Below are 27,717 nucleotides of genomic sequence, written 5' to 3'. Positions count from 1 at the left end.
TCCTAGTACAGGTAAGTGGAGAGATTTATCAAAAATCTGATGCACTGTATCGAACAATACAAAATACTGGAACTCCTTATTCACATTTGTTTCTGCAAATCTGCTTACTTGTCTTCAGTGTTTTAAGAATTTCAGGCTTTGGAAGTAGAAACATATACTTCAAGTCAGAGTGTGATAACATCTTGTCTGCTTCAAATATACTTTCCAAAATATCTTCTATTGCTAAAGGATATTTATGCAATTTATGATCTTTTTGATGCACTGGAACTTCATAAAATAGCTTATATTGAAAACTTCTCCTGTAGTAACTTTTCAAGTGCTCAAACCTTGGATCATGTGGAGCTGCCTGCATTGTTGCATTGCATTTTATTGACTCACATGAAGAACCATATCTTCCACATTTTCCTGCTGCATTTGACATCCTTCTTATCAGTTTAAAATTTGTTCTTTTCTTGCATTTAATGTGATTTCCTTCATCCTCTGAACTGAATCAAATGGCTCTTCTTGGGCTGCAGGTGCAGAAGGAAATTAGAGCCACTTCCAGCCCTCAGTTCCTGGTTATCTTAATAGTAGTAGGAGCAAGCTCACTATGTTCCTAGAAATCAGGAGGTATGAATGAGCAAGAACCTTTGACTGCTTTATGTGGCTTCTTTGTTGAAAGATTCTTGCTTACTATTGCATGTTGGTCTTCTGAAATCCAGACCTTTTTTATTTTCAGTTTTGTTCCTTTAACCTCATTTTCGCTAGTACTAAGCATTGCCAGAAGTAATTTTCCAAGAAAGTTTTCTGGGAATCCTGGTTGGTATTATACTAACCTTGAGCCCACAATGTGCCCTCATGGCCAAGAAGGCCAGTGGCATCCTGGGATGCATCAAGATGAGTGTGACCAGCAGGTTGAGGGAGGTTCTGCTTCCCCTCTACTCTGCCCTGGTGAGGCCTCATCTGGAGTCCTATGTCCAGTTCTGGGCTCCTCAGCTCAAGAGGGATAAGACACTTCTGGAGAGAGTGCAGAGCAGGGCCACCAAGATGATCAGGGGACTGGAGCATCTTCCTTACGAGGAAAGGCTGTGAGAACTGGGGCTGTTTAATCTAGAGGAGATTATGCAGGGATCTCATTAATATTTACAAATATCTAAATGGTGGATGTCAGGAGGTTGGGACATCCCTTTTTTCTATTGTATTCTGTGGTATCTAGTGACAGGACAAGGGTTAATGGGATTAATCTAGAACACAAAAAGTTCAGTTTAAACTTAAGAAAAACTCTTTTACTGTCAGGATGAGGGAGCCCCAGCACAGGCTGCCCAGGGACGATGTGGAGTCTCCTTCTCTGGGGGTTTTCAAAACCTTCCTGGACATGTTCCTGTGTTACCTGATCTAGGTGGACCTGCTTTGACAGGGGGGTTGGACTAGAAGATCTCTAAAGGTCCCTTCCAGCTCCTACCATTCTATCTTATCTCTTCTTATCATAGAATCATAGAATGGTAGGGTTGAAAAGAACATTTAGACATCATCTAGTCCAACCCCCCTGCAGAAGCAGGTCAACCTAGATCAAATCACATAGGAATGTGTCAAGTCGGGTCTTGAAGACCTCCAAGGAAGGAGACTCCACACCCTCCCTGAGCAGCCTGTGCCAGTGATCTGTCACCCTCATAGAAATCTCACAATCACAAGGGCAGCAACATGAAACACATTGTCTGTTCACTGATTTATGGTCAAACTTATTTCCAACTTCGTGGTTATTTAATTTGTAATTTTGACAAGGAATTCTCAAACTTTTCTCTTTTGCTAAGTATGCTCCAATGGTAAAATCAAGCTCTTTATGTGAGCTGTTAAAGGATTTGTACTTATGTCAGGTGAGTGTTTGGTATGTGTTGTTAACTGACTAAATTCTGTGCAAGCTTGTGCTGTGTTTCAAGGTTGATTCAATGCTGAATTTTGAAAAAAATCTAATGGTGGATTTATGCTTTTTTTAAAAACAATTTTAACCTTGTACATCTGGGTAGTACAGTGAAACTAAGTGAATGTAGTAAAATGGAAGTTGTCTGTGTAATTGCAGGTAAAAGCATCACAGTGAAACCCTTATATTGTAACAGCAAGCACACTATTGACTGATCTTGGCCTGTAATGGAAATTGTTCTGAGCCTCATTAAATTGTAATTAGCATTTTCAACTCTAAAGGATAGTGAATCAGATTCTGTTATATTTATCACACTTACTAGCAGCTTATTCTAAAGAAAAAAAAACCCTGCTGTATTGAGCCCAGTGAGGCTGATGTGGAGCAACATAGAATCATAGAAAGGTAGGGGTTGGAAGGGACCTTTAGAGATCATCTAGTCCAACCCCCCTGCAGAAGCAGGATGCCATTGGCCTTCTTGGCCATGAGGGCACATTGCGGGCTCATGGTTAGTTCTTTATCAATCAGGACTCCTTGGTCTCTCTGCAGAGCTGCTCTTCAGCAGGTCAATCCCAAGCCTGTACTGGTGCATGAGGTTGTTCCTCCCCAGGTGCAGCACTCTGCACTTGTCCTTGTTGAACCTCAGGAGGTTCCTCTCTGCCCAACTCTCAAGCCAGTTGAGATCCTGCTGAATGGCAGCACGGCCTTCTGGGGAATCAGCCAGTCCTCCCAGTTTGATGTCATCAGGGAACTTGCTGAGGGTGCACTCTGTCCCCTCATCCAGGTGGTTGATGACGATAATGAACAAGACTGACCCCAGAACCGATCCCTGTGGAACTCCACTGGCCACAGGCCTCCAACTTGATTCTGTGCTATTGATCACCACCCTCTGGGTTCTGTCATTCATCTGGTTCTTGATCTACTTCACTTTCCACTCATCCAATCCACACTGTCTGAGCTTTCTGATGAGAATGTTATGGGAGACAGCGTCAAAAGCTTTGTTGAAGTCAAGGTATATGACATCTGCTGCTCTCCCCTCATCTAGCCAGCAAATCTGTTGACAAAGATCTCATAGTTGTGAGATAAGTAACAGGACATATGACAGATAAAGCATCTGTACATTATTTTTACATGAGTTTATGCAACAGCTGACTAATAGAGAGGTTCCTTGATCTTTGCAATGTACTGTTTACCAGCATATAAATGTGGAAAATATGCAACTTCTAGGGTAACAAAACTAACTTCTTTGTGTCACACTGGATTGTGTAGTCTATTTCCACAGATGGCACGCAGAATGATGTGCTTGAAAGGCTTTAGCATCCTCAGAAACTTTGTTTATTATAGTCACCTGGTTTTGCATAGCTGTGCTTTGCAACGGGGACATTTTGTCTGTTTAGATTTATTTTAACAGAGGCTTTTTGCCTAGTGATCTTGTAGGTGATTTGACATGACTGTTGAACTTCTTAGTGAAGTTAAAATTTGTTAGAATTTCAAATTATTTGTTCACAAAGAAGGGAGATAAATTTTGTTACATTTTCAAATACAGACTTAGGTACCAGAAGTTTAATATTTAGCGATTTAGTGATATGATGCTTCTGTGAACATTTACTAGAATATCCAAAGTGTATTTTCTATGGATATAAATGAAGATATTAAAAACTGTATATATTCAATGTTATCTAGAAAGAATAAGCAAATATTTATTACCAAAGCTACAGTGGATAATATATCACAGAAGTAATACTTGAATCATAGAATTCTTCAAGTCAAAAGATATCTTCTGGTTTAATTTCCTGTTAAAAGTGGGGCCAACCTCAAGGATAAGATTTGAAAAATGCAGAACTTGAAAAACTAAGTTTTTCTTTTTTTTAAATTCTGCTTAAAAAAGATGAAACTCTGACACACAAAGCTGAAGATGGTTAATTCCTGACAATTAGCCAGCACAGTAGAATAAAATAAAGATGTAACAAACTTGCACAAAGAGTATCTAGTATCTAGCCCCTTTTAGGTAAAAAACAAACTTGTTTGTATCAATATTTCACCCTAGTGTTTGAACTTACATTCTCAGTGCTGAGAATATTTCCACGACCTCCTTACTTTAAGATATGTGCATTTACCAAAGGGTTAAGAACTATTTGTGAAAGGTCTTTTACCTTTTCAGTGTAAATGAAGCTGAATCTACTACTGGGGAAGTATAAATACTGAACAAATTATTGAACTACTTCACCTCCTCCTTAAAAACAGAAAAAACCACTGTTGTGCTATAGAAATGTAGCTATTCAACGTATACACTGTTAATGGGTTTTAGCCTAAGGTGTTGGTTTGTGTGTATGGTTTTTTTTTTGCATGAGTAAGAGGCGATGGATGGATGGATGGGTGTTAAGTTGAACTACATCTATGATTGGTTACAATTTGTTATTCTTAAAACATTACTGGCAAGGAAGTCACCTAGTGCTGTTTTAGTTTTGCCTAAAGAATGAATTCAGCTTTTTGAGGAGGGGTGTGTCCAGGGTGACTAGTGGATTTTATTATTTGTCATGAGACATTCCTGGTACAAGAGTCTCAGTTTTCCTGAGAAGCTGTGATGACACATGAATCTTTCACTCAAAATGTTTTTTAAAATCACTGCAAAAGAAACCAGCAGTAATTATGTACTAATAATTTATTACGGATTTTTTTTTTTACTTTACTGATGTTATTCACATGAATTTTATAATGGTTTCAAATGACATAACATTTTTCATCTTTTTATTTTGTTTTCCAGAATGACAAATCTCCAGGGCGATCCACAAGTCGATCAAGCAACATTTCAAAGGTATATGATTTTTTTTTACTTTGTATAGAATTTAAAGAAAGCTAAGTTTATCAAATATAATACAGATGTTTACTCCATTGAAACATATATCCATATTCTGATGTTTTCTTATAAACATCAGATTTTAAGATTTTGATTATGGTTATATTAGCATTATGGTTACCATGTAAAATCCATCTTAAGGTATAAATATGCAATTAGTCATAACTGCGATATATGTGATAATAGGAATTGAATAACAGTTGTATTTTTTTCATCTACTTTCCACAAAGGTGTAACATTACATTAGCACCTGGACTTAAGAGAGAATTACTGCTTGATTTTGTCACCCCCTGCCCTACCTAAATAGTAACAGCTGTAGGATGTAAAACTATGCATGTGTTATCATTTTTGACCAAATTTTGAATTCCTTTTACTTGTTCACTGAAGTGGCAGTGACTAACATTTATTTTTAATTCATTTCTGCAGAAATAAGTATAGATGCTTATTAGAAAGAGGTACTTGCATGTTTTTAAATGATTTCATTTGCTTGTATGAATAAGCTAAGAAGGGTCAAATAGAGGGTTACATTTTTATAGTTACTATGTATTGTGTATGCTCCATGTATATGGAGCTTCTGCCCCAGAGCAGAGTGGATATTCCCTGATATCACTGGATTTTGTACCACCCCATCTATGAAGTGAGATACAGCAAAGATTCTGCAAATACAGATTAATATTTCATACCAGTTATAACTTGTTTATTCAGGGAGGACACCTGAGGTTTGAAGTGTATGCCTGGGCAATTTTGCGTGTTAAGTACTGTAACTCTGAATTACATGGTTTACAGATTAAACTGAATTGTTGACCACTGGATGGGTCTTATCTAGACACATAAGCAGGAATACCTTTGACTTGTTTGTTATTTACCAGATACTAGTTAGTATATATATATATTCAACCTGTAGATTTTAAAATATTCTCTAGAGGGGCAGGGGGGAAATCAGCACTTTAATTTTACCACTCACTTTTGCTGTCCACTGAGAGCACAGAAACCTAGCATGTTGCAAAGACTTTACTTATCTTAAAATAATTTTCTGTTACTAACTTCTATAATAAGCTATTTTAGGCAAATGAAAGGACAAAACTTAAAATATTTAGGTATGATATCAGTATGAAATTATTTGTAAAGTCTGCTGTAATACTGAGTATTACTAAGTAAAAACTCTGTCTGGCCAATATGCTTCTGTACATGTACTACTAAAAAAATCAAGCCAACTGGAATATTAACAAATATGTAACTATAAAATTATATAGCTCTACCTATGAAAGTAATTTTTTTTTACATGGATTATTTCATCAATATGTCAGGAATAAGGCATAATGCTTCACTTTCATCCTGTTAACCTGACTCAGTGCTAAATCAATTACTGTTTTATTTGTGAGCAAGAGTACATGAACAATGACAACTAAGTGTAGTAGGGCTATAGCTCCCACCTTCCTTTGTCCTCATAAGACACCGTGATTTACCTCTCCTGCCCTTGGCCCTCCTGTGCCAAACCTGCACCATTTTGGTCAGCAGGTGGGAGGGAGATAAAACATTTGAGTTCCTGTGTGACCTACTCTAGGTGGTCCTGCTCTGGCAGGTGGGTTGGACAAGGTGATTTTTGAGGTCACTTACAACCCTTAAGATTCTGTGATTCTGCGTGATTTGCTCAAATTGATTTACTGATCCATCTCTGTGCTCTTTTCCAGCTCATTATGGTGACCTTAAATAGCCTATTTGTGGGTAACCACTGAGTTGCAGGTTTTTGAAAATAATCTTGCATTGTTTTGCACATTGATTTCATATTCTGCCCAATTCTGTCTACTTGTTTCCTGGTACTCCTAACTGACAGTCAGCTGTGGCTGTCTTCCCCCTGAGTGAATGTCCACCTGAGATGTTAAGTCATTCACTTCAGGCCATATATCAATAAAACCTGGGATTCTAAGAGCAACTGCTTCAGTTGGTTTTCCAAGCAGAGGCAATTAGGAAAATGTATCAGTGTCTGATTTCTGCTGCACTTGTGGTAATAACTTAGATTTTTTTCCTGTAGAGCAAATGAATCAATAAACAGGTCTTCTTACTTTCTACTCTGCTAGCATCTGTAGTAATAGATTGTATTTGGGACTGATCTGTATTTCATATTATCTTGTAGGGACAAAGTGGAATCCTAGTTACTAACTGTGTCTTTCAAAGCCTGTCTAATGTAATACATATAAATAAAAACAGAAGTATCGGAAATTAGATCACTCACTGCAGTCAGCCTTAGGAGCCAAAGCAGACTGTCCCTGGGCAGTCAGCGGAGCAGCAGAACTGGCGCTGAGGGGTTTGTTTTTCTCGGGCTGGGCTACATGTGGCGAGTGTTGCTGCCTCTGCATTGATCCGGCCCTTGCAAGGGAGGCAGGGCTGGCTGAGGCCACAGCCACAGCCACAGCCGGGGATTTAAATGCCTCAAGAGTGGAGGGATCTTCGATCCCTGGGAACTGAGCAAAGTTGAGCACAGGGGCATGGCTGGGGAGTCAGCCAGGAGGGAGGAGTCACTGTGAGCAGTTGGTGGTGTATCATCTCAGGCAAAATATGTTTTTCAAAGAAATGTGATGACCCTGACAGAGGGCCCACAAAAACATGTAGATGTTCAAGGCTCTGGCTGCAGGGAATGCCAAAGCCTGGCACTCCTAATGGATGATGTAAAGACAACATCTTTGTTTGATGTGACGAGGTGCATGACCTGCTAGCCTGGTAGCTGAACTGAAGTAGGAGGTGGAAAGATTCAGGAGTGTCAAGGAGTGAGAGACAAATAGATTGGTAGACTGAGAATCTATGATCCCTGAGGTGTAAGCAACAAGTTGAGGCATCATGAGAAGTACAGGATCCCCCACTGTCTTCTAGCTGGGTTAACAGTGGGGACCTAAGAGATGGAGGGGAATGGATACAGGTCCCTTCTCAAGGAGGCAGGTGAATCCCTTCCATGCCTCCCACTCCTCCCCAGTTGACCCTGCACAACAGGTATGAGGCTTTGTAAGTTGAGGGCCAGGCAATGAAGATACAGGGACACTTGAGGAGTCACGCAGAGTGAGTCAGTCCCCATCATGCCTTAAGACTGCCACAGTTAACAAAAAAGGAAGGTTATAGTAGTAGGTGATTCCCTTCTGAAGAGAACTAAGGGCTCCATATGTCGACTTGTACTCACAAGCAAGCAGGCTCTGGTTGAAGTGGTAAAGGTTGACGGCAGCCTTGGCTGCAGTGACCATGAGATGGTGGAGTTCAGGATCTTGTGTGGCAGGAACAGAATGCTAAGCAGGATCACAAGCCTGGACTTTAGCAGGGCCAATTTTGACTTTTTCAAGCAATTTCTAGGGGACATCCTGTAGGACAGGGTACTAGAAGGTAAAGGGGCCCAAGGGAGTTGGTCTATATTCAAGGATCCCTTTTTCCAAGATCAGGATCAGAGCATCCCAGCGGATAGAAAATCAAGAAAGGGAGCCAGCAGACCTGCATGGTTAAACAGGGAACTGTTGGGCAAACTCAAGTGGAAGAAGAGAGTCTATAGATCAGGGAAGGAAGGGATGACCACTTGGAAAGAATATAAGACTGTTCTCAGAGAGTGGAGAGAGGCAACTAGGAAAGCTAAAGCCTTGTGCCTTGCAAGGGAGGTCAAGGACAAGGACAACAGAAGGGCTTCTTCAAATACTTTGTGGACAAAACTAGTACTAGAGACAATGTAGGCCCAGTGTTGTATGAGGTGGGTGCCCTGGTGACAGAGGATACAGAGAAGGCAGAGTTACTGAATGCCTTCTTCACCTCTGTCTATACTGCTGGAGACTGTCCTCAGGAGCCTCAGACTCCAGAGGAAGTCAGCTTAAAGGAGGAGTTTTGTTTGGTTGATAAGGACTGGGTTAAGGACCAGTTGAGCAATCTGGATGTACATAAATCCATGGGCCCTAATGGGATGCACCCACAGGTGCTGAGGGAGCTGGCAGAAGTCATTGCTAAACCACTCTCCGTCATCTTTAGTAAGTCATGGAGAACAGGAGAGGTGCCTGAGGACTGGAGGAAAGCAAATGTCACTCCAGTCTTCAAAAAGGGTAAGAAGGAGGAGATGGGTAACTACAGACCAGTCAGCCTCACCTCCATCCCTGGAAAGGTGATGGAACAACTTATCCTGGGTCCTGTCTCCAGGCATTTAAAGGACAAGAGGGTCACTGGAAGCAGTCAACATGGTTTTACCAAGGGTAAGTCATGTTTGACCAACCTGATAGCCTTTTATGAAGGTGTAACCAGGTGGATAGATACCAGGTGGTAATGCAGTGGATGTGATTTATCTCAATTTCAGTAAAGCATTTGACAGCATCTCCCACAGCATCCTGACAGCAAAACTGAGAAAGTGCGGGCTGGGTGATCGGGTAGTGAGGTGGATTGTTAACTGGTTGAAGGGAAGAGGACAGAGTTGTGATCAATGGGGCAGAGTCTAGTTGGAGGCCTGTATCTAGTGGAGTCCCTCAGAGGTCAATGCTGGGACCAGTACTGTTCAATCTACTGATTAATGCCCTTGACAGAGGGCACTGTCAGCAAGTTTGCTAAACTGTGGGAAGTGACTGATACACCAGAAGGCTGTGCTGCCATTCAGTGACACCTGGACAGCTGGAGACTTGGGAGGGGAGAAATCTGATGGAATTCAACAAGGGAAAGTGTAGAGTGTTGCATCTGGGAAAGAATAACCTCTTGTACCAGTACAGGCTGGGGAATGAACTCTTAGAGAGCAGTGTAGGGGAAGGAGACCTGGGGGTCTTAGTGGACAGCAGGATGAGCATGAGCCAGCAATGTACTCTCATGGCCAAGAAGGCCAATGACATCCTGGGGTGTATTAGAAGGGGTATGGGCAGTAGGTTGAGAGAGGTTCTCCTCCCCCTCTACTCTGCCCTTGTGCGACCACATCTGGAATCTTGAGTCCATTTCTGGACCCCTCAGTTCAAGCAGGACAGGGAGCTGCTGGAGAGAGTTCAGCTCAGGGCCACCAAGATGAAGAAGGAAGTGGAGCGTCTCTCATGATGAAAGGCTGAGGGAGCTGGGGCTCTTCAGCTTGGAGAAGAGGAGACTGAGAGGTGATCTAATTAATGTTTACAAATATGTAAAGGGAGTGTGTTAGGAGGATGGAGCCAGGCTCTTCTCAGTGATGTCCTGTGATAGGACAAAGGACAATGGGTATAAGCTGGAACATAAGAGATTCCAAAGAAATTTAAGGAAGAAATCCTTCCCTGTGAGGGTGACAGAGCACTGGAATGGGCTGCCCAGATGGGCTGTTGAGTCTCCTTCTCTGGAGACATTCAAAACCCATGTGGATGAATTCTTGTGTAACCTACTCTAGGTGGTCCTGCTCTGGCAGGGGCGTTGGATTAGATTATTTTTTGAGGACCCTTCCTGTGAAATTTGAGTTACAAACCAGTCTTGGTGATTTAAAATATTTTTTTTTTCTTTTAACCCTTAGACTTTCTCTCCCACCCATTTCCCATGGTGCTGACAGTAGAGGCAACTTTATTGTTCTTTGTAAGAGATAGGCTTGTGCAGCATTCTGAGTCTCAGAATTCGAGTTATTTTAGCTGGGTGAAAATCTAAAAATTTTTTTAAAAGCTTGACCTTATTCATTACCTCTTTCCCACTGCTTGGTTCGATGCACCATAGAGTTTTGGGGGTTTTTTTTGTAAACTTGCTGTGTCTTCCTAAATATGTGTATAATTTAAGACAATAGCTAGTCAGGGAAGGATCTGATGGATTAATTTCTTTCTGTTGTGGTTAGCCAGTGGAAAAAATCTTATGTTTGAATTATAGTCCAATAGAGGTTATGCTTATATATGTTTCTGAGGCTGCCTGGTTGTGTTAAAATGCTTTCTGGAAGAAACGTTTCTAACACATTGTAATTATCTTTCTGCATGTTAATTATGATTCAAGAGGTCCTTAGAGAAGCACACTCTCTCAGCAGTAAGATTTGAAATTCTCTGATGGGAACTTTGGTCTTATTTTTCAGTGCAGAAAAATTCAGGCTTGAAGGAAGTTGCTTGATTTTTGTATTGGCTCAATTGCCTCTCAAAAGCTGGGAACAGATGTTTGAACTCTTTTTATTTACAAGTCTCTGAACCATTCATCTGATAAAACTCTGTTGAGTTACATCAGGAAGAAGTGAGGTGATGGTTTCAGAATATTCTGTTATAATATTCATGGGTCTAATTTAGAATATGAAAAACAACAGAAAAAGAAAAGAATGAAATAATTTATTTTATTTCTATACTGATTTCTTACATCAACTGGTGCTCCACTCCGCAAGGTACAAATGAAAGTCAGCAGCACATCAAAATAGTGCCCACTAAAGTTTTAGATTAAAAATGTATTGCTGCCAATTTATTGACTGTTGATTTGAATTACTTGTTTTGTTATTTTTAATATATTTCACAAATTGAAATTAATTGTATATAAGAGTATTTTATCCTTCAGATTAAAAATCTCCATTTAATCTCTTCCACTAAAATTGAATGTCCTTTCACATGGGTTTTTATATTGTCTAATTTTTCATCCTCTTTCAGTGTAAGGTGGGTGCATGAAGCATCTTTTATCACACTTTGGGTGATTTACACAACCTGAAGTAGAATTCACTATTACATACTATGCGTTTTTTTAATCAGTAAGAATATCACCGTGGCTTTGGCAGTAGTATCAACAGAGAATACATGATATAATCATAGAATCATAGAATGGTAGGGGTTGGAAGGGACCTTTAGAGATCATCTAGTCCAACCCCCCTGCAGAAGCAGGTCAACCTAGATCAGGTCACACAGGAACATGTGCAGGCGAGTCTTGAAGACCTCCAAGGAAGGAGACTCCACAACTGCTCTGGGCAGCCTGTAATAATTCTATCTGAATTATTTTAAGCAGAAATGATAGGTTTTATGGTGGAAAAATCATACAGCAATTTAAATGTTCTTTTTAGAGTTCATGTCATGGAATTTGATAGCCTGAAACAGTATCTCCAAGTTACCTGTTGCATGACTGTATCCTAAAAAGCAATTGTGTGACCCCTTACAGAGTACTGTACTGCTACAAATCGATCCACATCTGTTTTTGCTCTTTGACCAGTTTACATTAATCATAAATGACAATTCTTTTCCAGACTATTTGGGTTTTGTTTCAAGGAACCATATTGTTCCATCCTTTCCAGGCATAGCTTCTAGATTACTGTAGTGAGCAACTGAGAGAAAAATCAAAGCTTTTAAAAACCAAACTAAACAAAAATAAAAGTCCTTGCTCTTGTGAAGTGTAAAATGTCAGCCTTAAAAAGTGCTGTTACAGTGAGTAATACCATGTATAGAAAACCGACATTAAAATATGAGTGTGAATGTTATGTTAGTCATCTAAGAAATTCTTCTTGCTCATAAACAAACTATGAAAAGTAAAGACTAACCTGACACTTAACTCTCATTTACTGTAAAAAAACCCAGCACAAAATAAACAAGTTAGTAAAAAGTATTTTGTTCATCAAACTTTAGAGCAGAGAATGACAAAAAACTAGAAGTAGATACAATGGCATAATAACGATTGCTGCAATTTTTTTTTTCCTCTTAGATGTACATATTTCATTTCTTTGTCTAGAGCATACTCTGGTGCTTGTCCATACAATCCCATATTTACAATAAACTTAACAAAAAGCATGACTGCAGAATTTAACTAAGTCTGCAAGAAATTTTAAATTCTGGATAAAAACTGCATTAAATACATCTCAGTTCTAGGGCGTCACCATTAAAAAAATACCTTTTCAATTATTCTTGGATACACTTGACCTTTTTTAAACTATGTTCTAATCAGAGGGAATACATATACGCATACAGTTGTATTTTTCTAATAATACATACAATTATACAGATTCTGTTTTAATAAATCACAATTCTTAGTGTTTTCTGAGTGTACCTACGTGTGCCACATTGATACATCCAGACAAAACTGCATGTTTGAAAAACTGTATGTTTGAAATGTGTTGAGTACCATGAACTTTCATATCTGCTCCATATGTACTCCTGGAAATTTTTATATGACATTTCTTTTTTCATCATGGTATTCAAAAGCACATTTCAGGTATTTGTCCTAAAAATAATTCAATTAAACAAACTGTATTTCTACAGTGATACAAAATTGGTTTTTTGCTGCAGCCTGAGGTTTCTTGCACTTTATTAAAAAATGGTGTCTCCTGTTTTTCTTAACAGTGAAAACCTGACAATACATTGTTTTCTGACTTAGTCATTTCAATATTCTTTCTATAGTTCTTTTGCTTTGATGCATTGAGATTTCTCTCCTCCTTAGTGCTGGAGTAAATAGATATCAAATATACACCAGAGTAGAGCTGCTCAAGTATAATAATGATATCCTTGCATATGGGAATTTATCCAGTTTGTCTCCTGGATAGTCCATCAGACCAAACAAAGAACATATATGCACTCACATACATACACACTTGTGGGAGAATGTCACATGATTGAAAGCTATTTAGTATGTAGAAACATTTTGAGCCTTTAAGTCTTGCAGATAGAGGGATATGTGGAAACAGATGCCGTCTTTGGAAAAGCAAGTTTAAATTGTGTTCTCTGAATGCTGATACTCATTACCTTTAGAACTAAAGCAGAGTTCAAGTAGTACAAAATCCGGTAACAAAGAGGCTGTATGTTTTGTGCTTCACTTTTCCTACAGGGTAAATTTGCCTTTAGCTCCTTCCAGACAGTCAAAAGTTTCCAGATTTGGGGCTCTGCACCTTTTGTATAAAGATCAGAGTATCCTTTGTTTCAGTCATCTACATCAGTGCATTTTTCTCCTAATATCTACAAACCATTTTTATTAAGGAAGTGATAATGCCTAGAAAGATGCATCCTTAAAGAAAATCATGAATAAAAAATGTATTGCATTGCTGCAGTACAAAAGCTTTTGTAAAAGATAATAATCTGTCTGATAATTCAACACTTAGCTAGCAGTGCTTCTATGTCTATAAAAAGAGTGGATTTTAGGGTAAAACCTCTACCTTTAAAATAAAGAGTAACATAGATCAGTTAGAGAGAAGAAAATGAATTCAGAAGCTGATTGAATCTACCAGTCAATGTTGTAATTGCTTCTGTTGGTTTCATTTTTAAGTAACATGGTAGACTTGCCACTTGTAATTTTAATAGTAATTTGATGTAAAGTAAAACTATTTTAGTGATTTAGATTTCAAACCATTTTATAACATAATCGTCATAACATAACATCATACTGACTTTCAAAGGTGGTAAATGGTATTGCTCAGCATAATCTTAAGGATATTTTCTTTTCCTTCTCTTCAGGGACAAGTGAAAGGAGACGAAGGACAGGAGAGAAAGCAATGATTTGGGGAAGAATTGTGCAAGGAATAATTTACACAAAAAAAGAATCTGTGAAAGAATATGTAACAGAAATTGAGTTACCAATTAATTTAATGGTTACTGTAAAGCCATCAATCAAACTATCCCCAACTTTAAAATCTGAAAACAAAGCAAGAACGTCATCATAAAGAACCTAAAAAGAAAAGAAAAGAAAAAAAAACAAACTGAAACCAAAACCAAGACCCTCCTCTGAACTTGTGTACATAAGTTACAGTTGGCATCAAGATATATTTGGTAGGATACATCTAGCTTGGGTCATTCCCACCCTGTTTTTGATCTTTTTAGGCCCGAGGAATTATTCAAACAAAAGTTTTTAAAGGTAGATGTTTTCCATAAAAAGTTGCAATATTTACAAAGCAGAAATTCTCAGATGAAAATATGCAGTCTGGATCTCCTGCTGAGCTTATTACCATGCAAGCTGCTCTAATCCTCTGATGTATCCATTCCTTGATAATTTAGTAGGATACATGAACAGCTTTTTTACTGTATTGGCTGGTGGGATCCAGAGGATTCTGTGATACATCATGCTCTAAAGCATACTTAGTAGGAGAATAAAAGTATTACTCATACTCCCTGTTTGCCCTATCATTCGTCAGTTTTCTGAAACTTTCTACCTAAGCAGTGTTGTAAGCTGAACAATTTCTGGAAAGGCTTCTGGCCTTCCTTATTCAGAATGGAGGCAGTAGAGGATTCATTTGCCTTTCTGGTGATGTCTGTCAGGATTTTTTATATCAGCTGTCTTTTACATCTGGTTTGTTATTTTAAAGCTTAGCTCCGTTCCTATATTAATACTTTTCACTTGTGGAATATGTTTTTACTCAGCTTTTCTGTTAGGTCGAAGTAGAGAGCTTCTGTCTTAAGAAGAGCACAGCTTGACTCATGTTCTTGGATCAGTTGCAACATACAGTGTTAAGCAATAGATGGTCAGTGAGGCCTCTCGTTTTTTGGTATTACCTGGAAAATTATGTCAGATCCTGAACACCAAAGTAAATGCAATGTTTGTTTTGAAATTACTATTGTTTTCATGAGTTAACTTTATTCTGTCTCTCACATCTGTCTTTGCCCCAGTTTTTTAACATGGACATGTGGGTGTGATATTGAAGTCTCTTTGTGTCAGATAAATTATCATCTCACTTGTCCTGAAAACTCTATATTTACTAGTATTCTACTTGAAGACCATACTATAAAGTCCTGTTGAACATATAAAATAATATTTATGGATAAGAGCCCTGTCATGTCTGTTAATTGAATTGCATGTTCTTAACAAGAGAGTTTATCTAAACTGTCCAGGACAGCAGAAGGTAGTGACTGAGGAATCTCTCTCTACTAACAACATTTTTTAAATGCTAAACCTAATCAACTGGAGTTGACATTATCCCTCAAATATCTTCCTTGTACTGATGGCATGGAGAAATGAGCTGCCTTGCTTATAAATGAATTGTCAGATAGCTTTATTTTCAATTACCATATTTAATTTTGCTGCTGATATAATTTGCTATGATAAAATTATTACAGTGCTTGTTTAGCTTTCCCATTCCAGTGAGCTGTACAATATAGCTCTGAAGGAGACATTTTTTCAAAGAATACTGTTTTTAAAAAAGTTCCTTATTCTGCCTGCCAAGTGGAACTGGGAGTACACAGCATCAATCTGACCCCTCTACTCAATAAATACAGTATCTAAAAAGTATTCAGTGTGTTAAATAACAATATAGCAATGCAATAGCAAATATAGCAATAACATCTGTGGACTTGAAACTGTTGCATAGACATTTCCCTAAGAGCAGGACTGATATGATGTGAGCACAATGAGTCAAGTGATTATGTTTTGGTTTGTCAGATATGCCTTTATATTAGACTTGGTGCCACTTAAAAGATTTTCTATTTTGTTGCTAAAACTAGTAGTAAAGATGATTAAAAATATGTATGGCAGAGTTTGGTTGGATTCATCACTGCTCTGTGCCATGCAGAGGAAGTGAAATGCTGTACTGATATAGCTATATCCATTCTAGGATCTAACCTGGAACTTCCAGCTGTATGCTGTGCTCTGTAAACACACCAACTGACTAAAGGCTACTTTAGATATCTTCACTGTGAGACTGGACTTCAGAGAATGTAACTAAAAACCAAAATAGTCTGAAATGTATAGCTTGTAGAGGTGATGGCTATATGGGAGTATTCCCATAAGAAATGAGGCAGTGTTGGCAGCAGAAAGCAGATGCAGTTTATGCTGTCAGAACACAGGAAGGTTGAAGAAGAAAAGGGATTTGGGGCATTTTCAGGCTTCCAACTGAATTGGAATTTGCAAAATGGCTTGACTAGCTCTGAATGATTATATTACCCCAGCACATGGTAGTGGGAAAAGGCCTAACATTTACAGGTCCTTCCACTCCCGTTTAGTTTGCAGAGGTAAGACTGAAGTTATTTACAAAATAAGGCCCTCTAGTACCTGTGAGGTCTCTAACTAAGCGTCAGGCAATGAATGATGAAACTCTAGCTTTCTTGGTTTTAGAAATCAGTGCATCAGTTAATTTTCAATCCCCCCACATTGGACAGTTTGACTCATCTTGTCTAGACTATGCTTTTGCCAAGAAAAGTTGAACCAGATGATCCTTGAGGTTCCATCCAACCTGGTATTCTAGGATTCTACCATTAAAAGCTATTCTAAAGTAGATAAAAAACAAAATTTGCATTTAAAAGTTGTAGAAACCTATTGAACAAAACTTGCTCACACATAAGAATCTGAATTATCTTGTGTATAACTTGTCGTGTTGGAGTTTACTTGCATTGTTTTAAAAGATTTAAGTGGTGCATATGCTTTTTGCTTGCCCAGATGTCAGGTTTGCCCAAATAGAGATTGGACAACCAAGCAAAAAAGGTTCCATTTTAAAAAAATAATTTGATATAATTTTTTTAGAATTAAATAAACCATCCCCTGAGTTATGTGCAACTAAACATAACGTCATTATGCCAGTGCAGGGGAACTTGAAAGTAAATATGTCTGAGCAGACCTGAAACAGTCCAGACCTCTTTAAAGCTGAGAGGGAATTGTAAGATTTAAGCAATCAAACTGGTAATGTAATTTTTATCTTAGAATAATTAGATTTCCACCTGTCTCCAGTCCTAAATAATAAGTGTAAAAGCTTTTCAAGGAATTTGTTTTAGTTTTTGACTTGATTCCAGACCTCTCAAGAACTGTCTAGGTGACTTCCTGCTTTAATAGCTGCTGAAAGTTTCTTGAATTTGTACAGGCTTTCTGTACTGTTACTGGGCCAGACAAGCCATTCTCCTTATCCCTTCAAAGGGCAATGCTTGTGGCAAGGAGATGTAAAACTTGCATTTACAGCATAGGGATGACCTGACCACCATTTAAGATCAATCTGAATCACTGTAGTGTACAGATCTTGGAAGAAGCAATGATAACAATCCTGCAGCTGTGAGGGGCAAAAAAAGAAATGGGATTTAGTCACAAGGGATGAATCCAGGAGTTCACTCTCAACTCTAGGGATGGATTTCTTCAGTGGTCCTTCACGTGGGATTGTCTGGAGGAGTGTTTTTTCACACAGCAGCATCATGTAGCCCGATAACGTGACTCTGGTGCTGATGTCTATATTTTTCCTCATTAAGTAGCTTATGGTATGTCTAATCACTTTAATCACAGAAGCTGAGGTGGAAAAAAATTATATACCCAACCATATATATACCATCTGTTTCTAATACGCATATAAGAACAATTCGTACTCCTTCACAGTACATGTAAGTGAAATGTTGCATTTGTAGGAGATAAGAAATAAGAGATAAGAAACGCAAACAATTTCACTGATACTGGTCCTTTTTTTCCAGCATTAGACTGTACATGGACATACCAATGTTTCTCCTCTCCCTAGGACACAAGCATTGGAAAAGCATTTGACCATAAGGATTGTGCCCAAATGTTTTATCAATAGAGTTTCTCATGTTGGCTTAGTTTTCATGACCCTGAGTTTCATTTTGTGGAACTACTAGTAGTAAAGAATTAGTAATATTTTTGGTGTTATGGTATTAATTAAGAGGTAAAATGGGATACTTGAATTCCAAAAACTAGAAGAATATTTTAATGCAAAAGCACTGTTCCTAAGTCTCAGCTGGTATCCCATTAAAAGCAAAAATGCACATAATGGTGACTCATGCTTCCAAAAGATCTATGTGTGAAATACAGTGGATATTAAGAACCTTGGAAAAAAGTGAAATGTCAGCAGGTCCTTGCTGTATATTTACTTTTGCTTGTACTATTAATTTTCAAACTGATACACACAAAATGTGTGTGAAAAGTGAGCTAGAAATAATCTTAATCGTGGGCTCTATGTGTGACTGAATTTGATTTACTAGTATGAAAGCTTGGGATGACAGCCTTTACACCTTTGTATTATTTGCACTTTGTACTCTTGCTTAACAGTCATTCTTCTCTTGCATCTGATACATGATCTTGTGGAAGTCTGAGGCTTATAGTATTTTGTCTCTATTTGCTAGTGGTGCTCACAGTGGGATAGAGTAACATACTAAAAGCTAATGCCTTTACCAGCTAAAGGGAGGTCATGGCTTTAAGAATGATTTGCATTAAACCCTCTTCCCACAATACTGTACCTCATGAAGAATCACAAAGCCTTGGATTTAAATTTGGATTCCTTACAGCTATGCTGCCAGTGTATTGTGAGGCAGATTGAAATTATTTATTATTAACACCATCTAAGTATGTTTTCAGTGAAGATATTGAGCAACTGAGTTCACAATTTATAGCAACATCTTTAATAACAAAATATCACATACTTAATATGTTTATATCTCTCCTGCTGTTTGAGAATGTGATCAGCTTGGTAGAGACGTAGCCTGCACTTTGGTCTTCTCAGGCCTCATCAGTTTAAATTTTTCAGCTCTTCTAGGACATCTGATTGCCTTGAAATCTGATTGCCACTGTTCTGTCAGCCCACTCAACATGGGTTAGCTTTGTACTCTTCATCACTCAGCATAATGTAAATGCACTTCACTCCATTTTGAAAGAAATCATAATTGTTGTTTGATTGCCTGAAATGAAAACATCCTTTCCCATCAGACATTTACAGAAGATCAAACCCAAAGTGAAAGTTCAAATGTTGAAAGCTGCTTCCTCAAACAGTGACAAAAAGTAGTCGTGAGCGAAGGAGAGCTGAAGCACTTCAATCATGTTTAGTTCCACAAATAAGTTTTGGTTTTGGTCAGGCTTCCTGTATTTTGTGAGTTTGCATGTGTTCAGCAGTGCGCTATGAACAGCAGCAACAGTTACTTGAATTTTATAATCATGTGGCAAAGCAGTAAAATATCTGCAATGTATTTCATGGACAAAGATTCCAAATTGTCTAACTTATTTCAACAGGCAAGCAGTCCTACAACAGGAACAGCTCCCAGGAGTCAGTCACGGTTGTCTGTCTGCCCTTCCACTCAGGACATTTGTAGGTATGTGCTGAAAAGTATAATCTGACTGGTACTTGTTAGTTGTTTTTATTAAATAATATGTAGCTCTTGCTTCTGCTTAACACTATTCATAATTTACATAGACTTTAGTTTTCTTTTGGTCGCTCTTTTTTTGGTTCCGTTTCTGCTTTTTGGTCTCATGTTTTTCTGTTAAAATTCATGTTCTCATTTTCATCCTTTTTTTTTTTTATGATTTCTCTCTTTCCACCCACCCTTACCATTTCCATCCCTTTCCTTTGCTTACTGCTCTGTCTAGATCTACTACCTTGCATGATTTGTCAGAAGATGAGCTTGAACATGCAACCCCTGTCATGGTGCTGACTCCTTCTAATAGGGAGTCTGGTAAGAAACAAGTAAAACGAAGGTTTAGGCGGAAAAGAGAAACTGGAGACAATGGTGAGCATACAGAAAAGCAAGGAAAGGGGAAAGACTGTAAATTGCATCCCAAGCCTGCGAGATCCATCTGGAATACGTCTGATTCATCATCATCATCAGATGAGAGTCAGTGGGCTCAGGCTAGGCGGAGAGCAAGAGAAAAGGCCAGAATGTCCAGGAGAGGGAGAAGGAACAATAGATCATGCAGTAACCAGGATGGTCCCTCAAACAGTAATGCTATTGAACTTGTTACCTTGGGGACAGTAGGGAAAAAGAAGCAAGAGGTATTTGACCCTGAGAATCCTACTTTAAATCACCGCCGAAGAAGGATTCCAAGGCTTAAGGAATCACAGTCTTCAGCATCATCTCAGGAACCAAGAATTTCCTCAAGAAAATGTGGGAAAAGCAAAGCAAAAAGCTGCTACAGAGATCATCAGTCTGCATCTTTCCTTAGACACAATAAAGATTTGAAAGACTGCTTTGCAGAGACAGGCTCTGGCAGTGATGCTCTGGCAGTCCCAGATCATGGAGCACCTGCTGGGCCAGGGCCCAGTGTGACTGATGCTGTTCAGAAGCTTCCAGTGTTGTATGACGACTGGTCTGATGATTTAGAAGTATGCAGGTTAGTCACTAATAAGAAAGATTTAATGTTCTTAAGAAGAATTTTTCACTGCTGTGGGCTCAGTGCCCTTTTGTTGACTGCTTTCTGTCACTGTTACTCAGTAATAAACTCCTAGGCAGGCCATAAGAAATAATACAAAAGCTTTGCTACAGAGAAGTTAGCCTATCTCGATCTGAAGACATACTTCTCTTATTTAAGTACAAAATGAGGTTGTTTTGCTCCATTTTTCTTCATGAAGACAGACACACTGTGTCCTCTGGCATGGTATTACTGTGTTTTAAATCTCCAGCTGGAGGGAGAAAATGCGGCAGAGTGCCAGGTAGCTCAGTACAATGGGATATGGAGTTTTTCCTCCTTAGGGGATCAGTTCAAATCCTGCTTTGGTCCCTCATAGTCATTTTCATTGACTTACGTTAAATAAATTTATGGTCATGATTTAGTGTCCTCTAGAGGTGCTATTATCATGGCAATCTGATGGTCAGTGCCTGCAAAACACCCTCTCCAGTCCGGCATAAGTTGTATGGGTCCCTGCACTGCTGAACACCTTTACTCTGTGAATATGTAGGGACTCCTTGTTCAGTACCCAACACAAGGACTAAAATGATACAAAGGATCAGAATAAGCATTAAAATAAGCTTTGGGAATTAAAAAGCAACACCAACAGTTTGCTCTAGGTCAGAAGTGTAGGCTACTGACAGTCTGATGCTACTCAGCGTTGTCATGAATGATGTGGAATTAAATATCCTGGCTGATTAAATCTGCGGATAACACAAAATGGAAAACTCTCCAAAGCCAGCAATGACACTCATATACAACTTTTAAATGAGCATCAGGCTTAGTTTCTTTTTATGGTAACACAAAACTTCTCACTTTTCTTTGCTGGGAAGAAATCCGCATGGAAATGTAAACAAAATGAGAATGAGGAAGTTCACCATGCCACATCATGCAGTTTCACAATATACTTCAAACTAGTAAGACACTACAAGATCTTAGTTTTAACAATAAAACAGATGACATGCAGGCATTGTGCTTTTTCACAGCAGGAGTTATATGCAGTTACTAATAGCTAGTGCTTTTCATTCCATGTTATACTTATCAAGTGTAACATTGGTTACTGAAACAGACATTTCAGTTGTCAGACCATTGTCTGTCGTGGTAATTTAAGTTTCTTTAGAGTAAAGTCCAGCTGTGTTTGTACATCAGCTTGTATATCAGCACAATACCTGTGGCCTAGGACCTCTTCACTTTACAGAAATGTAAAGAAACAACAGAATGATGTAACCATGTTACATGTGTTTTAAGCACTTCAAGTGTATCTACATTGTATGGTGCAGAGTTGTGTAACTGTGTCATGTAAATTAATCCCAGCTGTTGTCTATATCTTCAAACTTAGACTTTACTTTCAGATAGAAAGTGGACTCCACAGTCTTTTATCTGTCTTCTCAGCCTATTAAATTTTATTGTAATTATTCAGACATTTTTGTCAAGAAGCCAGGACATTTTTCTTTTTGTCAGGCATTTCTTTTGTTGTCATTACTACATGCATCATACTGATGGTAATACATCTAGAAAAAACATTACAAAACCAAAAGCATGTTAACTTCTCATAATTGGTAACTTGTCTTAATCAGTTTGCATACAGCTGAAAAAAAAGGAAGACATGGTTTTGCTACCAATTAAATATAAACTGTAGTTTCTACTTTTCGGAACAGATCCACGCACTTAATTGACTGATGGTCTATGGTGTATTTTTCATCAGATTCACAATCTTGCATCCAAACCAAAGAATTACATTTCAGTGCATAGATGCACATATAAAGCAACCACTTTTTTTTTCATGAGAAATTTAAAAAGGAGGTTTTCTGAGATGTTTCTTCTAAGTCTGGAGTTAACATAGCTGATTGTGATGTGGAAAATTTGTTTTCTTGAGGTAGTTTTTCAAGATTTTCAGCCTAAATATGCAGATTTTCTAATTGATGTGACAAAACTATCTGAAAGGAATGGCTCTCACATAGATAGGATTGTGTGGAAATAGCAGAGGAACTGGAATCTTAAACATCTCCTGATGCTATTTTGTCTTTAAGTGTTTGGGTAGAATATCTTTTTCCTTTACTTCCTCATGAGTTACTGGCAGTGGAACACAGTAATATATGCATGTATGGCAGTTTCCTCAATGTGCATTTAGCTACATGAGCAGGGCTGTGACCGGACATGCACAATTCTAGCATCAGCACATTAGGCAGATAAAGTACAGTGCCGTTGCACAAGATATATGTCAGCTGCTCTAATGGAGGCCTCCTGGTCACTTTGAGTGAGACATTTGCCCTTCTAGTGTCACTGTTTCTCTGTCAAAATCATGAAACGATGACATCATGGCATCGGTGATTATCTTTATAGTCTCTTCCCTGAATACACTCCTTTCTTCAGGAGGCTGTTAGAAAGCAAGGTTAGGGACAGTTCTGATCATACCTAGTTGTTTTCATAATGAACTTTTTTTTTTGAGATTCACAGGATAGACTTTCTTAATCATACAGTTGGATCCCTTGTCTTCCTAAGTTGCTCTGTGTCTGACATTTTCACAGGATCCCAGATGGTAAGTGTTGGAGGGGGCCTCTAGAGATCCTTCAGTCCAACTCTCCTAATGCAGATTACACTAGATCAGGTAGCACAGGAACACATCCACGTGGGTTTTGAAAATTTCCAGAGGAGACTTCACAACCTCCCTGGGCAGCCTGTTCCAGTGCTGCCTCACAGGAAAGAAGTTTTTCCTCTCATTCAAGGGGAACTTCCTGTGTTCCAGCTTATGCCCGTTACCCCTTGCCCTGTTGCTGTGCACTACAGAAAAAAGATTTGCCCCTATCCTATCGACACTCACCCTTTGGGTATTTATAAGCATTGATAAGATTTCCCCCTCGGTCTTCTTTTCTCCAGGCTAAACAGCCTCAGGTCTTGCAGCCTTTCCTTGTAATAGAGATGTTCTAGTCCTGTGATCATCCTTGTGGCCCTCCGCTGGGCTCTCTTCAGAAGTTCCCTATCACTCTTGATTTTTTTGCAGGATGCCACTCTGTTTTCTTGTATGTACTATATTCTGGAATTTCCTCCTGTGACCTGAGGCACAACCTCAGAAATAACTTTCTTAGGGCTGCAAGAGGATAATTTCCCTGAAGGAAAAAGCTGTGTGTGGAACATGATAAAGTGATTTGATTGTGAGGATTTGGTCCCATGGATTTTCACGTAGGAATTACTAGGAAAGAAAATTGGTTAGTTGATACAATCAGCAGTGTATCATAAGTGCTTTGTGTATTGACTCTCAATTAGTCCTATGGTATTTTTATTGTTTATTATGAGACCATGGAAAGACATTTTCTGTTTGACTAGTTTTGCTTTTGACATAAAATATTTTTGTGATACTGATGCAGTCATTTCAGCAGTAAACACTGAACTGTAATTAGCTGAAAGAAACCATGTACACTTAAATAAGGCGGAGTTTCTCACTATGAAAAAAAAATGCTTATCTGAAGTAGAATTTTTATTTTATTGTAGTCTGTGAAGGATGATCTATGCAGTCATGTAATGACAGACCTTTATTTGAGGAGTAAGTAGAAGAGTACGGCATGCCAGGAGACTGGTAGGAATGAGATGAAGTGTAGTAGGGAAGATTAAGTTGATTCATGAAATTGGCAGAATGTACTTCAAGTACAGTTTTTTTTAAAATCAGCTTTAAAAAGCTAGTGTATTAATTAGAAGGCCATAAAAAACTTAGCAAAAGACTAATATGGGTGTTTCTACCTATCTCACAATCATGGATAGGAAGAATTTAAACTGTAGTGCAGAACATGTAGGCTTGAAATACCATCCAGAGACCTCTGAAATCACCAAAAATTGAAAGACACTGATCTACCATGCTGTGGTGTTTTGGCTGAAGAGCATTTTAAGCCTTTTTCTCCCTGGGATGTTAGTGCCTTCCTTAGGGTCTAGGGTGATACATTCCTTCATTAGGAGACAAATCTCTGAATCTTGTCCTGCATGTTGGCTCCTCACTTCTTCCTTTTAAAGAACTGTGACTGCTGCTTACTTTCCTGTTAAAAAGCCTTCTTTTTGCAAGGTGACTTTCTGACAGGAATCTCCTGCTTTTTGAGGAATCTCCTCCTCTATATGATGGTCTAGTGGTTCATCAGTCTTTGAAGCAGTATGAAAGCCTGTTTAACTCTATTCCCCACCTGATGGTTTAGAGCCCCATCTGTCACCTCTTTAGCCATCTGGTTATACAGTCTCTTTTGGAAGCTCTCCATGATTCAGAAGGATGCAAGGAGAGACAAAACAAGTCACACATGTTTTTGTTGTGATTCAGGTCACTTAACTGAGAGGAAAACTGAGTCCTGGTTTATGCTTCTTTCTCTCACAACCTATCGTTTTTAATGCAAATAGATGACATGGCACCACTTCCTGTCAGAAAGTTTGGGTGAGCATAGACCCCTGTTTTTAAAGGTCCTATTATTAAATACTTGAAGCTTGCATATGTTCTGTACGGAGTTTAATTACTTAAAGCTTTGACTTTCCCTAGGAAAGGTGGATGGAATCTAAATCCTTTTTTTAAAATGCAGCCCCTGGTTCTTTGAACTATGTTCGATGCAGTAAATCTTGTCTGACATGTATTTTGAGTTGCACTGACAGTGCATCTGAGGTGGGAATTACTTGCAGCTCTTTAGATGGTTAGATATCCTATTTATCACCTATATGGAAGATTAATAGACTGACAAAAAATGCTGACAAAATAAAAGATTTGGTGTTATTTTGCTAATGTTGCTCTTGGGTCTCTTACAAATTCTGATCACACTTGCAGAAGTCAAGAGAAGGTTTTACTTAGAGTATTATGAAATTCCACAAGTGTGGTGCAACATTTTGAAAATGGTTTTTCCTCTAGTCAGATAAAGACAGCTGACTGCATAGCATAATGGAAGGGCAGGAGTGACAGGGAAGAGGTACACAAATTGATTACATTTGGTATGGAGAATTAATGTGCTTCATTCACACTGAGTTTAAACGGAGAGGAACACCAATTTGTCATTTAGATTATTCTATGATTTAATGGTAGAAAGAATGGAAATGAGATTTAAAAAAAAGACCTCTTCAAAAGGAAAGCAAGCAAAACATGGTATGCTGCAGCCTATTGCAAGGTAAACATATTTAGTGATTTTTTTTTTTTTTCCAAGTGATAAATTATGCAGCGGCAGCATTTGGTTTTTTTGTTTGTTCCTGTTTATGAATGAGTTAATTATTTGCTGTGAGTTGCTCTAATTTTATATTGTAACTGTCTAAATGCACTGTACACACTTTATAAATTGACAGAAGAATACCTGTTTTTGACAGAACAATTTTCTTAAGATTATCAGACAGCAATTTCGTGCATCCTTTTGCAAAATTGTGGAGTTGGTTCCTTTTGGTCCAATTAAGATAACCTAGGAGCTCATGGTATTTCACGCTGGCAGCTAGTAATCCTCTCAGCCAAAAATCAAAGCCTGGGATTCACTTGGTCCAATTTTTTTCCAGCTATACTTTTTCTCACTGACTAAGCTCCTTTTGGTAACAGTGAGATATAGCAATAAGGTTTACCCACAGAAGGGTAAAAATTTATTTTTGTATCATCATTGTGAGTCCAGGTATGCTTTCCAGTGAAGGGCAAGATTTTAACTGCCTTTTCATTAATTTATCACAAAAAGTGTTGGGTTTGGAAAAGACATTATCTTTATTGAGCATTTTTATGTGGAGAAGATACTTCCCACTTTGATTAGGGAAGTCTGTTAGAAGTTTAAAAGCATTTTAGTCTACTGGTATACTTCCATCTACAGGAGAACAACAGTATGAGTATTGGGAATCTGCTGTAGTTTTGTTCACTGTGCACAGAAATCACATCACAGTGGCAATTAAACATGTCACAGCCACAAGTCAGTAGGTCTTTGTAATTTTGTCAATGAAAGGGCTTCTATTAGAGCTTTAGTTCAGAAAAGGAGCCTACTTTCAAAGCACATCTGATCACGTTTACATTTACCATGGTCTAGACAGTGAAGTGCAAGATGTATTCTTGGTCCGGCCTCAACTCAGTATCAAATCAAAGCAACCACCAAGATGCACCTTGTGTAAATACCATGTTTTTAGCACTAGGTGATTTTTTTTTTGCTACACTTTCACTGAAGTGCTTGTTAGCCTAGATATAGCTGTGTAGCACCCAGAAATATTAGAGAACACTACAGTTATTACATAATTGTGTCATTAGTAGTCCTTAAACATTATTATACATCATTATCAGTATGCCCATGCACCCATATTCACTTCTGTTTTCAGAAGCCTCAGAGGCATTCCTCTAGGTTGTACATTTGTTAAAGAAGCTAAAATTCAACCTGGTATATTTTTAAGTCTATACCAAGGGGTGATGGAAAAAAAGCTGGAATACAACAAGTTCCACTTAAACATAAGGAAAAACTATTATATTGTGAGGGTGAGGGAGCCCTGGCACAGGCTGCCCAGGGTGGGTGTGGAGTCTCCTTCTCTGGAGGTTTTCCAAATCCACCTGGTCATGTTCCTATGTTACCTGATCTAGGCAGACCTGCTTTAGCAGGGTGGGGTGGACTAGATGATCTCTAGAGGTCTCTTCCAACACCTACCATTCTGTGAATCTGTATTTTAAAAGTTACTATAGCTAAACCCTTCATCTACATGTAATGGTCAAAAATCTCTGCAAATTTGATTAGGTACTGAGATACTGTGCTAATTTAAACTCCGAGATCCACCAAAAGACTTCTGTTGATGCAGTTTCATCACTATATAACCTCTTACCTGGTGGCATTTACCTCTGTAAATTTTTCCACCAGCTCTGCTCTTAATGACAAAGCTCTTATGTGGCTTGAAGCACAAGAAAGGACATGCTGATTCATTCTTGCTCCTAATCACCTTCCTTTGACAATAGTCACTATGGAAATCAGCTGTACAGATACTGCTTGCCAACTGGACAGGGGTAGAACACTGAGTTTCACAGTGCACACAGGACTCCTGCAGAGTAAGTGCCTTTTCTGCTTTACTA

The 27,717-nt window shown here is 38.5% G+C and overlaps 1 protein-coding gene across 2 annotated transcripts in view; it reads left to right on the top strand.

Annotated features, from left to right (window-relative positions):
- The window catches only part of MARCHF1 (membrane associated ring-CH-type finger 1), a 92,998-nt gene that overhangs the window by 35,833 nt on the left and 29,448 nt on the right, over positions 1-27,717 (top strand). Inside the window, exons 2-4 of one of the 2 annotated variants that reach the window (XM_061992694.1) lie at positions 4,659-4,709; positions 19,545-19,624; positions 19,899-20,639. In XM_061992694.1, the coding sequence (XP_061848678.1) occupies positions 4,659-4,709; positions 19,545-19,624; positions 19,899-20,639 (872 nt within the window). Of the gene's footprint in view, positions 1-4,658; positions 4,710-19,433; positions 19,625-19,898; positions 20,640-27,717 lie in introns of those variants that run through there. The other variant, XM_061992695.1, reaches the window with a different exon arrangement.

Source organism: Colius striatus, chromosome 3 (assembly GCF_028858725.1).
Source record: "Colius striatus isolate bColStr4 chromosome 3, bColStr4.1.hap1, whole genome shotgun sequence".
Classification (NCBI taxonomy): Eukaryota; Metazoa; Chordata; class Aves; order Coliiformes; family Coliidae; genus Colius; species Colius striatus.
The sequence above is the reverse complement of the archived record's forward strand: the minus strand, read 5'-3'. Positions and strand labels throughout refer to the sequence as shown.